The following is a 15516-nucleotide window of genomic DNA, read 5'->3' on the forward strand; positions in this document are numbered from 1 at the left end:
AAATGTATGCTTATATTTTAATGTATGTCAAATGTGAGTACATATGTCTTCGTAAAGCGCTTGATATGTATATATACTACTATATACTTCAACTATATGTTTTTGAGTGATTCCTTAGTCCATCAAATGGCAGAAAATAGTGACAAATTTGACAGTTTCCAAGAACACCAAGTACTGTATTTTAAATTACAATTACATGAATCAAACATCATTATATATGGAAAGCTGAAACAAGAAATATAATACATATTTTTCTAATTGAATGACTCAACGTAAAATGTATAGAGACTTACTTTTCTGTTATTTCTTTTAGCTTTAAAGTGTTTTAACCATCGGATTTCTCCGTGCGCGTTTTCCCTCCTTTGTCCCACTTCGCTTTCCTTACTAACAAAGGGGCGGGATCATAGAAAGGTCACGGAAGAGGTGCATGCTGGGAAAACACGTGTAGTGGAAGACCAGAAAGGTATGGCAACAGTTTTGTGATTATTGTTATTTTTAAACGATGTTTCAAACATATTTCTCATTATATGTTTACATATACATGCTCAGTGTTGTGTGCATTTGTCAGCTGCTGTCTGGTTTCCCCGCCATTACTGTTCATATTCACTATTTCGGACATATTGTTTACATGTTGACTGGAACCGAAGCAAAGCGCAGGATTTCTGACATTTAATCATGCATTTAACTCAGTTTTAACATTTCATTTTTAGATAGCAGAAGTCAAAACGGCTCTATATTTCTCACAGTGAAAAGACTGGGTTTATGTTGTTTCATTACATGCTCACTTAGTGATCCAGTCACAGCTTCAGTAATACCTAACTATGTTAACCATTATAAGTGGTTTAAATACATTTACTTAAGTACTACACTTTAGTAATGAATGTGTTCTTTACTAGTGTTGCATGCATACTATTGGGGGGCAACAAAGTATTTGGTCAGCCACCAATTGTGCACGTTCTCCCACTTAACAAGATGAGAGAGGCCTGTAATTTTCATCCTAGGTACACTTCAACTAGGAGAGACAGAATGGGGGGAAAGAATCCAGGAAATCACATTGTTGGATTTTTAATGAATTAATTGGTACATTTCTCGGTAAAATAAGTATTTGGTCACCTTCAAAGAAACAAGATGTCTGGCTCTCACAGACCTGTAAATTCTTCTTTAAGAGCCTCCTCTGTCCTCCAACTGTATTAATGGCACCTGTTTGAACTCGTTATCAGTATAAAAGACACCTGTCCACTACCTCAAAGAGTCACACTCCAAACTCCACTATGGCCAAGACCAAAGAGCTGTCAAAGGACACCAGAAACAAAATTGTAGACCTGCACCAGGCTGGGAAGACTGCATCTGCAATAGGTAAGCAGCTTGGTGTGAAGAAATCAACTGTGGGAGCAATTATTAGAAAATGGAAGACATACAAGACCACTGATAATCTCCCTCGATCTGGGGCTCCACGCAAGATCTCACCCCGTGGGGTCAAAATGATCACAAGAACGGTGAGCAAACATCCCAGAACCACACGGGGGGACCTAGTCAATGACCTGCAGAGAGCTGGGACCAAAGTAACAAAGGCTGCCATCAGTAACACACTATGCCGCCAGGGACTCAAATCCTGCAGTGCCAGACGTGTCCCCCTGCTTAAGCCAGTACATGTCCAGGCCCGTCTGAAGTTTGCTAGAGAGCATTTAGATGATCCAGAAGAGGATTGGGAGAATGTCATATGAAACCAAAATAGAACTTTTTGGTAAAAACTCAACGAGAGGTGTTTGGAGGAGAAAGAATGCTGAGTTGCATCCAAAGACCACCTACTGTGAAACATGGGGGTGGAAACATCATGCTTTGGGGCTGTGTTTTCTGCAAAGGGACCAGGACGACTGATCCGTGTAAAGGAAAGAATGAATGGGGACATGTATCGTGAGATTTTGAGTGACAACCTCCTTCCATCAGCAAGGGCATTGAAGATGAAACGTGGCTGGGTCTTTCAGCATGACAATGATCCCAAACACACCGCCCGGGCAACGAAGGAGTGGCTTCGTAAGGTCCTGGAATGGGCCAAAATACCAGCAACAGTGTGTGAAAACCTTGTGAAGACTTACAGAAAACGTTTGACCTCTGTCATTGCCAACAAAGGGTATATAATAAAGTCTTGAGATTAACTTTTTTTATTGACCAAATACTTATTTTCCACCATAATTTGCAAATAAATTCTTTAAAAATCAGACAATGGGATTTTCTGGATTTTTTTTTTTTCTCATTTTGTCTCTCATAGTTGAGGTATACCTAGGATGAAACATTACAGGCCTCTCTCATCTTTTTAAGTGGGAGAACTTGCACAATTGGTGGCTGACTAAATACTTTTGCCCCACTGTATATGATGCTGATTTGGGGTCATTCTGCAAAACAAGTACTCTTACTTCAGTTTCTAAGATTTTCAACGACATAATTACTCTGTAGCTATGTTAGTTTGGCAATAAAGAACCTTGAGTTATTTAAAGTATATTTGAATGCAGGATTTCACCTGTAACCAATAATCTTTACACCGATGTATTGCTACTTTTATTTAGGTTAATCTGTATATTACACCCCCCCCCCCTTATTGTCTTCAGTAAATGGTTTATTTTGTTAAATGTAAAAGAGGGGGTGTTTAAAACTCATATGAACAAGCGAGACTACTTATTATTTCCAAACCAAATTCTAAAACAGTACAAACATAGGTTTAAGAAACAGTTAATTGATTGTCTCAATAATCTTCAGTACATTAACCGTTTGTAGAGGATAATCAATACTAGCTAGCTTGTGTTATAACGAGGTTTATAGAAACATACATTATTTCAGTTCTTGAATCACTGTGTCTAAGCTTTCACCATTACCTAAACCAAAATCAATACTTTTTTCCAATAACCTCTTCAGGATATGTGTAATAAAACATGCCAACATCTTAAATGTACGGCTATATAATCATAAGCTTGAACGTTTGGGCACTAAATACACACAATCTTCTGTGATAAAGACGCTCATACACACGATATAAAAAGAAGCGTAGTGCTTGTTGTCCATGTGACTAATCCAACAATATGTCCTTCTCTATTGGTCAGGTGACGCGTACAGTTTGCCACCATGTCGTCCAATAAGAAGGGCGGCGATGAGCGTTTCCTCCGGGTTCAGAAGGACCCCAGGTTTTGGGAGATGCCCGAGAGAGAACGCAAGATCAAGATCGACAAGCGCTTCCAGTCCATGTTTCACGACAAGCGCTTCACGGAGAAATACACGGTGGACAAGAGAGGCCGACCCATCAACCAAACCTCCACCGAGGACCTGAAGCGCTTCTACAACGTCTCCAGCTCAGAGGACGAAGACGACGATGAGGAGGGTGTGAAGAGCAAGAAGGTGGCAGAGCGCAAGAAGAAGAAAAGAAGTGAAGGAGAAGCTGGTGAAGGCGGAGAAAGAAGTGAAGAAGAAGCTGGTGAAGGTGGAGAAAGAAGTGAAGAAAGGAAAAGCAGTGAAGAGCGAAGACGTTAAAGCTAAAGGACCGCCGCCTGAACGAGGGGTCAGAGTCATAGAAGAGGGTGAGTAGATGTCTCTGAGGCTCATATTCACTGATCCAGGCTGAGGAAACGAGCACAGATTCAACTTAATAGATGAGAAGTAGGTTTACACATACAAGGAATTTGCCTTGGTGTATAAGGTGCATACATAACACAGGTAAAGAAGAGAAAAGTAAGAAAACAACCAAAAAAGAAAAACCACAACTATTATATGTTAAGATATAGAAAATAATTTACATTTAATCTGGATATCCCAAAAATCTATGTACAGTATTCTATGACAACATACTCAGAATAAAACAATAAAATATGTGCAGTATTGATATGAAAAGGGGAAAGATGTGCAGATACTAAGAGAGATAGCTCGTGTGCAAATGTGCATGCATTTCAATAGATTTCATGCAGGAGGAAACCAACAAAAAAAAACTATAAAATTGAAGCAAGAGCTTTAGATTGAAAGCCTGGTTAAAGGTGGGGTAGGTAATTCACTTCAGAAACACTTTGTATTATATTCCATGGAATGCTCTTAACATCCCGATAGCAATTAATACATGAAATGCTTTGACAATAAAATACATAACAAAAATGAATCTCTGGAAGCCGTGGCGCTGTAAAAAGCACGACCAATCATCTGAGCCGGCTAAAGTAACTGGATGGCCTACCTGCCTGTCAGCCTTCCATCTGTGCACAAACTTATCTCGTGCCCTCATTGGTCATGTGCGCGTTCGTGTGTGTTGGAGGAGGGGCTCTGTAAGGAAGTCTGAAGGAAGGGGCAGATTTTTTTCCGGTTGTGTATTTTCAAATTCTAGCGCACTCGAGCTGGTTTCTCCATTCTAACCTACCGTACTTTTAATACAATATATGATTTTGTGGTGCAACAGGTTTCAATTGTGTCCATAAGGGTCTGTTGGATGATGCAGGCAACAAGCCCAGATTCAACATTACAACTTAATTTGTTTCTGCATAGGGCTGCACGATATTGGGAAAAAATCTAATTGCGAATTTTCTGATAAATATTGCAATTCGATTTGCGATATTTGTTTTTAAGCGACTCAACGGAAGTAAAATGCGGCCATATCTCCGGCTAGGAAGGTCGTATCAACGTGCTCCCGTCTCTAGCACCCGAGCTACGAGTGAAAGAACTAAACTTACAGGAAACTTCCGTTGGGTTGCTTTAAAGTCGAGCTTCAGTTTAAGATTCACCCTGTAATAGAAACATGTTATGGAGCATCACTAACCTGACTCAGATGGTTCACCAAACCATCTAAAGCTCCATTGGAAGCCATTTGGAAAAGTATTTCAAAAAGACTTGGCAGGTGATTGGATCAATCTGTCTATCACCTTCTATCATGGGCCACTTCTGATTGGTTAACAATGGCTGGTACATGTGGAGCACAGCACTTCTGATTGGTGTGGATGACTGACACACAAGAAGAAAAAAATGTTAAAAAAGATCGCAGGCTTTGCGATTTAATAATCGCATCATTTAAAATCGCGATTTCGATTTTAAAATTGATTAATCATTCAGCGCTGTTTCTGTATAATGTTTTATTTGTGTATCAACATATTAGACATCAATAATAACATTGTTGGGCCGCCGCCTGAACGAAGGGTCAGAGTCATAGAAGAGTAGATATTCAGACAGAGCAAAGCAAGCACGGATACTATTAACCCCCTGAGACCCACATAGGACATTTCAGTTTTTGTATAGGTTGGTGTTTTGCCTATAAAATTGTAATTTCTTTACAGTATAATCAGGTGTTACACATCCCAGAAATCAGCACAACCTCAGCTAATGATATATGTCACTCATTAGAGACTTATATGCACTATAATAGGGGGTATTTGACATAAATAAATAAAAAACGGAGCTTGAATCTTTGACTTATTTCATTAAAAAGAACTGCTAACCATAACATTTAGAGAAACATTCAACACAGACATTTGCACACATTTATTATCATCGTTTCAGAACTGATTAGAAGATTCTAACTGATTCTGTTCATTAGTTATGCCCAGTTTTTGCCAGGAATTGTCATTTTTTGGAAAACCAGAACAAAAACTCTAATATTGAAGCCAGACCTCTCTCGATTGAACGCCTGGGGAAATAATGGCCCGATCCCAAACCACGCCCTACAAACAGCGTGTTTCCTGACGGACACACACGGCATTGAGTCCGGTCAGGTCGGGCAGCACGTGAAGTCAGCACCGATGCAGACTCGCTGTTCGAGGGCTTGATAGCCCACTCCCCCTCCACACTCGTTGGTTTGGAACAGCACGTGGTGGTTTGGGATTGGGCCAAAGTGTATGTTTTTGTGGTGCAACATGTTTCAGTTGTGTCCCTGAGGGTCTGTTGAGGAAACGAGCCCAGATTCAACATTACAACCTAATTTGTTTCTGTATAATGTTTTATTTGTGCATCATCAACATATTAAGCATTAATAATAACATTGTTGTTGTTTTAGTACCTGAACGAGAACTGATCAGACATTCTTGAAGCCACTTCCTCAGATGCTGAAAGGTCAGCATATTTATGACCCTTTTTATTATTATTTCCTTCAGACGATGAAGAGGAAGATGAGGAGCCGGAAACTGCAAAGAAGGGAGACGTTGATCTGGGAGACAGCTTCACAGACGGCAGTGACGAGGATGATGATGATGATGATGATGATGATGATGAAGAGGGGAGTGATGTTGCGAGCGGATCCGATGAGGAGGAGTCCGGTTTGGATTCAGACAGCGACAGCGAGCCGGATCTGGCCCGAGGAAAAGGAAACGTAGAGACCAGCTCTGATGAAGATGATGAAGAGTATGTGAACGCCATCCTGAAGAAAGAGGAAGAGGAGATCGAACACGACTGGGGCGAGCTCGCTAAAGACGCTCTGAGGAACGACGAGGTGGGGGGGGGGTTAGGGGCTGCTGGGGGGAACTCTTCTGTCTCATGTTTAAAAAAGGATATATGTTTATTGTCGTCATGCAAAGTACTCTCACCGCAGTGTCTCTATTTTAGAGGAGACATGTCTTCATTTAAAAACGGCACATCCCATATCACTTTAGTCTCGATTATCACGACCAAATATAATTACATTCGTTATTATTTTAACCTTTATATAGCATTTTGTCTACATAATGCAACAGCTGTATTTCTGATTATCATTTTATTTTTAAAAAACAAGTGCAATACTTTCTATAAACTAAATACAAAAGTGATTGATGCAAGAACATTGATTTCCATTAGTTTTATTTCATTGAGTGCAGGAAACTAGGAAAAAAGCATTAATTGTCTGTCTCCATGAGAGTGTCTGTAATTTGGCGACACAGCTTGGTATAGACTTAATATTAGAGCTGAAGTTCAACTTAAAAAAACTCACACCCTTCCAACATGTACACCTTTTACATTAACACTGCTATAACACACACATCTGAACACATAACAAGCTGAACATCTCCCTCGTGATGCCGAGGTGTTAACACTCATTCACTGTGTGTGTGTGTGTGTGTGTCAGGTTTCTGCGCGGCTGGGCGTCTGCAACATGGACTGGGATCGGATGAAAGCCAAAGACCTGCTGGCTCTGTTCAACTCCTTCCTCCCTAAAGGAGGTGCCGTGCTCTCTGTCAAGGTAACACCGTTTATAAGCCACACTAGATGTACAATAAAGTGTGTGATATATATATATATATATATATATATATATATATATACATATACAGAAAAATATAAAAGGTGAACAATAAATAAATATAGAATATAATTGGGAGGGAGCAGCTAGTGCACAGCGGCCGGGGAGCAATGGGAGTGGGAAGGGGGGTGTCCGGTGCCTTGCTCAAGGGCACCACGGCAGGGCAGGAGGTGAACTGGGACCTCTCCAAGTAGCAGTCCACACTCCATATTTTAGGTCTGGTCAGGGACTTGAACCGGCGATCCTATGGACTGAGCCACTGCCGGATGTAAATATGTAATATATATGCATATGTCATCAAATCAAATAAAATCAAGTTTTATTTAAATAGCACATTTATAAACGATTTGTGGTCGAGCCAAAGTGCTGTACATATAATAAAAATAGCCTACAGTAGAGACACTTTACAGCAAATACAACAGCACAGATTGTTCAGAATATCAGTATGACAATACGACACCCTCTGTCCTTAGACCCTCTGTCCTTAGACCCTCACATCGTACAAGGAAACACTTCCGAAGAAAACCCACAGTTTAAAGGGAACATGGAGAAACTTCAGGGAGAGCAGCAGAGGAGGGATCCCTCTCCCAGGACGGACAGACGTGCAATAGATGCCGTGTGTAAATCGAGAGAGATAATACATTTTACAGCATATAGACCGAATGTTAGGAAATGCATGTGTCTGTAATAAGAAGATGAATCATCACTATTAATGCCGCTAACTTACACAATAAACGGCACACATATCACACACAGCATGTATCACAAGCTAACACACAGCATGTAGCACACGCTAACACACAGCATGTAGCACAAGCTAACACATAGCATGTAGCACAAGCTAACACACAGCATGTAGCGCAAGCTAACACACAGCATGTAGCACACGCTAACACACAGAATGTAGCACAAGCTAACACACAGCATGTATCACAAGCTAACACACAGCATGTAGCACAAGCTAACACACAGCATGTAGCACAAGCTAACACATAGCATGTAGCACAAGCTAACACACAGCATGTTGCACACAAACACACAGCATGTAGCACAAGCTAACACATAGCATGTAGCACAAGCTAACACATAGCAGCTAGCACAAGCTAACACATAGCATGTAGCACAAGCTAACACATAGCAGCTAGCACAAGCTAACACATAGCATACACACATACACACACATTACATGCAGTTCAACCACACACAATTGCACAAACAACCAGCAAAAACGTACCTCGTAGGCTGCTAGTCACCTAGAGGGGCAGAGCACTTAGGCTGCACCTTTTCCTTTAGTTTTCTTTTAACATCCAGAAAGATCACTAGAACACTGCGTTGCTCTGGAGTTGCGATTGCCAAGTACAGCGATTAAAAAACCGGTGTAACGCATATAACACCGCAGATTAGTTCCGCCTCTATTAGCGTTGCACATTAAAGATAGGAACCAAAATACAGAGTGTGGAGCAAATGAATGACAGAGAAAATGAAGACCGTTACAGATGGCATCTTTTCAAAGTGGATAAAGTCTAAATAAGGGCACTTTTTAAACAGGTGAATGTTGTCCGTCGGAGCATTAAACAGCAATGCATTATGGGTTTTATTGTAGATCTTCCCGTCAGAGTTCGGGAAGCAGCGTCTGAAGGGCGAGGAGACGCAGGGACCGATGGAGCTCAAAGCTCTTCCCGACGACTCGGAGGACGACAACGAGGAGGAGAGGTAACACACAGCGCGGTTTATCGCTGAGACTGACATTAATATAAATCATATATTTTAATCAGTCAGCTCACACAAATCATCAGCTTTATATTCTGCTGCTGGATATTTTAACCTATAATTATACTTCAATATTTGATTAATATTTGTATTGGCTCATAATCTCAATCTCAAAAGTAACTAGTAACTGAAACTAGGAGAATATGTAGTCGAGTTACTTTACACCAATGGAAAGTACAGCGATTAATAGGTATAATTCAGATTATGTTAGCTTTGATATATGTATGGTCTTGATTTGTTTTTGTGTGTATTGTATGCACTTAACGATGCTTTAAATACACCATAACAAAAATTGTGTGTGTGTGTGTGTGTGTGTGTGTGTGTGTGTGTGTGTGTGTGTGTGTGTGTGTGTGTGTGTGTGTGGTGTGTGTGGGTGTGTGTGTTGTGTGTGTGTGTGTGTGTGTGTGTGTGTGTGTGTGTGTGTGTGTGTGTGTGTGTGTGTGTGTGTGTGTGTGTGTGTGTGTGTGTGTGTGTGTGTGTGTGTGTGTGTGTGTGTGTGTGTGTGTGTGTGTCCTCTCAGAGGTTACAGGGAGAAGATGCGTGATTACCAGTTCAAGCGGCTGAAGTATTTCTACGCCGTTGTTCAGTGCGATACTACGGACACCGCTGCAAAGATCTACGAGGAGTGCGACGGCTACGAGTACGAGAGCAGCTGCTCGGTGCTGGACCTACGGTGAGAAGAGGAGGAACAGTTCAGATCTAACTCGCTGAAAAAACAATGATTCTGTTGGGAAAATACTGAGAGTCCTCTTCCAGGATGAGAGCAAATGATAACAGAGGTATCCCAACTGCAGCTGTTCATGACAGGATGTGTGATTACCGAGAAGAGCATCAGGACTGTTTGAGGCAGATGATAGCTATGTGATGAACATGATGACTCAGCCTCTATGGAGATAGACATCAAGCATGCTCATTTCTGACGTGGAGCTGATCTGAACTAAACATTGAATACTGCTTTATATTCCTCCATCTTGAGTGTGAGGGTTTTGAGAGAAAGTCAGAATTTTTTGAAAAAGTCAGAATTTTTTGAAAAAGTCAGAATTTAGAGATTTTGAGAAAAAGTCAACATTTTGAGAAAAAGTCAGAATTTAGAGAAAAAGTCAGAATTTAGAGATTCTGAGAAAAATTCAAAATTTTGAGTAAAAGTCAGAATTGAGAGAAAAAGTCAGAATTTAGAGATTTTGAGAAAAAGTCAACATTTGAGTAAAAGTCAGAATTTAGAGAAAAAGTCAGAAATTAGAGATTTTGAGAAAAAGTCAGAATTTTGACATTTTCAGAAAAAAGCCAACTTTTTCAGAAAAAACTCAGTATTTTGAACATGACAGGATGTATGATTACCTATAAGAACCGGTATTCCTCCATTGTGACTGTGTAACTCCCTCTTTGGATATCAGCATGTGAAGGACACTGCTCAGGAACTAGTTGATGCTCTGTATGTGATGACTCCTTCCATTCTGGAGAGGATCACAAATACATCCTGATAGTGAAGCTCAAGCCGGTGACCAGTGATCGTTCTAACCCTTTTAGGTTATTCCTGAGGGAGTAACGTTTGACGATGAGCCCAAAGACGTGGCGACGGATGTGAACCTCGCAGTGTACACTCCCAAAGTCTTCACCTCCTCCGCCAACGCTACGTCAAAGGAAGAAGACTCAGAGTTATGTAGTAGAAAATACTGCATGGAGAAGTCAGAAGGAAAGGGCAACAGAGCGATTCACTGTAATGTAAAATATTGAGAAACTCTTAAAACTGTCTTGGTTTTAATTTGATGGCCTAAGCATTTAATGGGTTTTTCAACGACTATCTTCCTGACTTTCGTAGAGTAAAGTAAGTGTTGCACAGATATTTCAACATAATCGGCAGGGCTTTCAGTGTTAACGTCACATGTGTTCAACCTTCAGGTGCAGCTGACGTGGGACGAGACGGACAACGAGCGAGTGACGGCTCTGGAGAGAAACTTCAACAAAGACGAGCTGCTGGCCATGGACTTTAAAGCGTACCTGGCCTCCTCCAGTGAGGAAGAGGAGGAGGGAGGAGGGTTTGTTTTGGAGAGCCGGAGAGTGAAGACGATGACTCGGCAGCAGAGAAGGGTGAGACGGCAGATCACATAATGTAACGCACCCATTTAAATCACAGTAACTATAACGGCGTTACTGAATGGGAATAGGTAACTAGTAACGCTACTAGTTACCGCAAAAGGTAGTTGCGTTACAGTAACGCGTTAGTCCCAACACTGGTCGTGATGATCTGTTCTTTATTTCCAAGTCCAGGAGAGAGTTAAAAAGGAGATGAACGGAATCTCGGAAAGTTCAAAAGAGTAATTTTAATAAAATATCGTTGTATTGGAACAAACAGGTAGTAAACACAGCTGTGTACATAGAGGTGAAGAGAGCGAGAATCTGAAGTTACCTACTGTAACTCCAGGGAGAACCGAGGGATCAGCGGGACTGGTGGGAAAGCGTACAAACAGTCCCCTGTGCCATGGACGATGTGCGAACCATGTGAGAACCAGAGGGCGCATTGCGCGTTCCCGCGTGCGGCGAACAGATCCACCTCTGCTCTCCCGAACCGGCTCCAAACCTAGGAGATCAGCTCGGGATGGAGGCTCCAGTCCCCCTGGCGAGGACCTCCTCTGGACATGAGGTCTGCCCCTCTGTTCAATTCGCCGGGAACATACATTGCTCTGATGGAGAGCGCCCAGATCAACAGCCGCCTGGCTGTGTTCAGAAGCTGCGCTGAGCGTACTCTGTCCTGGCGATTGATGTAGGCTGCCGCGGCTCTGTTGTCTGTGTGAATCAACACATGCTGATTCTGCAGCAACGGGGCAATTCCAGCACGTTTATGTGGAGGGACATGTGAGCCGGCCACTGTCCCCCCACTGCCTGCGACATACACGTTCCTCCCCACCCTGAGAGAGATGCGTCTGTGAACACCGAGATGTGTGACGTAACTCTGCCCAGGGGAACCCCCCGCTGACAGGACGCGGGGACTTTTCCAATAGGTTAAGTCTGAACCCACGGAAGGAGGGATGGCCACCATGCGTCTCTTCTGTCGCACGGGGTCGATGTGTAGGCGAATAAATCACCTCTGGAGTCTCCCTCGTGTGAAGGAGACCCAGGGGAATCACCACGTGACCGGCTGCCATCATGCCAAGCAGCTGCATCACGGAGAGGGCTGTCACCACGCTGCGGGGTGTGACGCGTCGAAGGAGAGCTGTCAGTGCCTCCACTCTCTGCTGTGAGAGTCGCGCTCTCATGCGGGCTGAGTTAATTCCACACCCAGGTAAACAATACTCTGGGAGGGAAGAGGGCAGCTCTTCTTCCAGTTTATCACGAAACCCAGCTTTGACAGATGCGATACGAGCTGTACCGTCTGTAAAGCAACTTCCTCCCTGGAGCGAGCCAGCAGCAGCAGGTCGTCCAGGCACTCTCATCCCTCCTCTGTGTAGCGGCTGCAGCGCCGTCTCTACACACTTTGAAAAGGTGCGAGGAGCCAGGTAATAACCGAACGGCAGACGGTTTGTACTGGTACGATATTCCCTGGAATGAAAACCGCAGGCATTTCCTGTGTTGTGGGATGATGGGTGTACGTGGAAGTAAGCATCCTTCAGGTCTGTAGAGGTGAACCAGTCTCCCTGGTGAACACACTCTAGCACCTGTTTGATCGTCAGCATGTGAAAAGGCCTTTTCATTATTGCCTCGTTGAAAGCTGACAGATCGAGGATGGGTCTCATTCCCCCTGTCTTTTTCGGGACAAGCAAATAGCGGGAGTAATACCCCTTTTTTCCCCCCTTGAGGAACCCTGGAAATAGCCTCTTTCAACAGGAGTTGAAGACACTGTTCCTGGGATGACAGGAGTGTTTCCTGTATCCCGTTGAACTGTGGGGGGGAGGCGAACTGCAGGGTGTACCCTCTGCTGATCAGTCTGCTCATCCATCTGTCCATCAGACACACGCACTGCCACTCTGAGAAACACTGAGAGTGGGCGCACATGCTCGAGATGTGTTGTGGTCGTCATGGCGACGAGCCACGCCAGTGCCCTCGCCGCCGCTGCCCGTGAGGCAACCCAAGGTGGGCCTAGAGCGAAAGGGCTGTGAGGAAGCCTCCACACGCTGCGTTTCACTCCGACTCTCATCATGAGGCGCGTACGCGCTCAGGGGATGAGTGGAGGTGATGACAACAAAAGGTTGGAAAATGAGCTTTTTTTTTTTCTCACAATCCCCCGCAACACGTCAAGAACGGCTCTGTTTCCTCGGAGGCTCTCGTGGAGCAGACGAAGAGCGGGCATGCCTCACTCCCCGTTGACCCACCGCTGGCGGGGGGGAGGTGACGCGGGACAACAGTCGAGTCTGACGCCACGGCTGCGGTTGCTGTAGGCGTCTCTCCGCCTGCCGCTGTGGCCGGGTTGGACGCTGCGGCTGCTGCGGGCTGATCGGAGCGTCCAGTAATACCTTCCTGGCCGGCTCTGTAACAGACGCCTGCTGCAGCCAGAGGTGGCGCTGAATCTGCGTCATTCACGCAGCGATCCTTGCCTGGGAGACAGCAACGGACGCGCACAGCGTGAGCGCCGTGCTGGCCGCCTTGCTGATCTCCTCCGCCTCATCCGCAGCCAAGGTGGTGGACCGCTCCACCAGCGTCACCACCGAGTTGGAGAGCAACGCGATGTTGTTCGCCGACGCCCTGAAAAGCACACTGCAGATGATCTCCGGCAGTTCCACCATGATGCCCACCTAGCGCCAGCAGCGCCGTGGTGACGGAGAAGGAGACCTCGTGCTCGGCCGCCAAACTGGCACCCTGCTCCGACTCTGTCTCCCCGTCCGGGGGAGGAGGAGGGAGGGAGAACCGCATGGTGAACCGTGGAGGGAGACGGGGTAGGAGTCGTCCGACTCCTGCCCGGCACTCGGCTCCAGGGACATGCTGCCGTCCACCTGCTCGAAAGCCTGGACGGGCCAATCGTCCTCCTCGGTCGCAGCAGCGAAGAGCGTCCGCCTCTTCGCTTCCCGTCGCCGAGGGGAGACGGGCACAGTGTGAGCATGCGACCTGCTGGCTGAGAGCCGCGTACGCATGCTCTGGCCCAGGCAGGATTCGCACATTGCGTGCTGGTCGTAGCTCATGATGTATCCTGAGCCACATGAGGGACAATCTCGAACACAGTTGTTGCTCATGGTTGACTCTGTAAATGAAGACTCTGTGCTTCAGTAACGGTGTACTGAAGAAAAGAGGGAGCAGATTGTTGGGGCCTCCTTCCTATTTATACCGGAAGGGAGCCCGAGGGTGGGGCCCACCTTGCGGGTGGGCGTGGACTACAAGCGTTCAGTGCTGTGCGGGGTGCGCAGGGGGATTACCCAATAGGGTTAGCCTTAGAGGGCGAAGCCATATACGAAATAGAACCGCAATGCACCGTGTGTATATCTGATTCCTTTCTCCTCTTCTCATTGGCTGCTTCGACGATGGGCGGGTCTTCCTCCCGGCTTCGTTCCTCTGGATTTATTTCGCATCAAATCAGAGGATTTAGACGTTGTGTGTTTGTTGTATTACTCCACACGCCTTTTCTCCTCATATTCTCATTCATGACTTTTTATTTGGTCCATTCTAACAGCTGAAAACAAAGATAACGTGAACCCGGAAGTGACGTAATGTAAACAACCGGGTTTTCCTTCAAAATAAAGCTTTTCAAAATAAAACGGTGTATTTATTTAATATTCCCGTAATATATTGATTTTAATTTCTTACAGTAGGAAGTGTGTGTTTGATAAGAAATAATCTGTCCCAGAATAAACCCACCTCGCAATGTCGTACACTCGATCAGCCACTCGACCGCCAACCTGCAGGGAGAAAGGGCAAACGAGTCACTGATTCAATTTGTATTTAATGACAGCTTCTTCTCGTATTTAAATGTGTTTCTTTGCATTTGAACTCTTTTGATGGTTAATGTAAAGTGCTTTATATCGCCTTGTCGCTGAAATGAAATACTATGTAATCATATTTATAATATATAAATAAACTTGAAACAGTCATTCAAATGTTTCTTGCAGATTTGTATTTTTATCAAGATTTTCCCAACATTAGCAAGGACTCATTTAGCCCATAAAAACCTCAATTAAATATATATATATATATATATATAAAATCACTGTATATGCCATACAGTAGATCACTTATTGAAATGGTGTGTTTGATTAGAAAGATGTTAAAGTTTGTACACATTGGGATCTAAGTTGGGTGTGAAGATTTTTTTAATTCCCATAATAATGACATATATTTTACAAATGAATGCATGTTTGACATATTTACTTACTTACTTTGTTTACAAGGGATCAAAGGATCACGGGTACAAAATAGGAAAAATCTATTATCGGTATCGGCCTTTTTTTAAATCAAATTGCCGATAAAACTGTGGGGGGGGGGGCTGCGAGTGGAGCCTCGCAGTTTTTCAGGTTGATATGTGAAGCTCATTAGCTAGTGTATCTAGCAAATGTTTAGCAAAATATTAGAAGTGAGGCTACTAGTCTAACGTTAGGTCT

General features: G+C 43.9%; 1 protein-coding gene across 1 annotated transcript; it reads left to right on the forward strand.

Moving 5' to 3' along the window:
• Positions 1-404: 404 nt before the first annotated feature.
• Positions 405-11109, forward strand: LOC117451685 (ESF1 homolog). The gene is given in 10 exon segments (XM_071204127.1): positions 405-463; positions 3096-3415; positions 3450-3566; positions 6108-6442; positions 7052-7165; positions 8829-8938; positions 9516-9670; positions 10524-10634; positions 10893-11033; positions 11036-11109. Coding segments are annotated over 9 exon segments (1455 nt in total). The 5' UTR covers positions 405-463; positions 3096-3117.
• The last annotated feature ends 4407 nt before the right edge of the window (positions 11110-15516 follow it).

This window comes from Pseudochaenichthys georgianus, chromosome 1 (genome assembly GCF_902827115.2).
Source record: "Pseudochaenichthys georgianus chromosome 1, fPseGeo1.2, whole genome shotgun sequence".
Lineage (NCBI taxonomy): Eukaryota > Metazoa > Chordata > Actinopteri > Perciformes > Channichthyidae > Pseudochaenichthys > Pseudochaenichthys georgianus.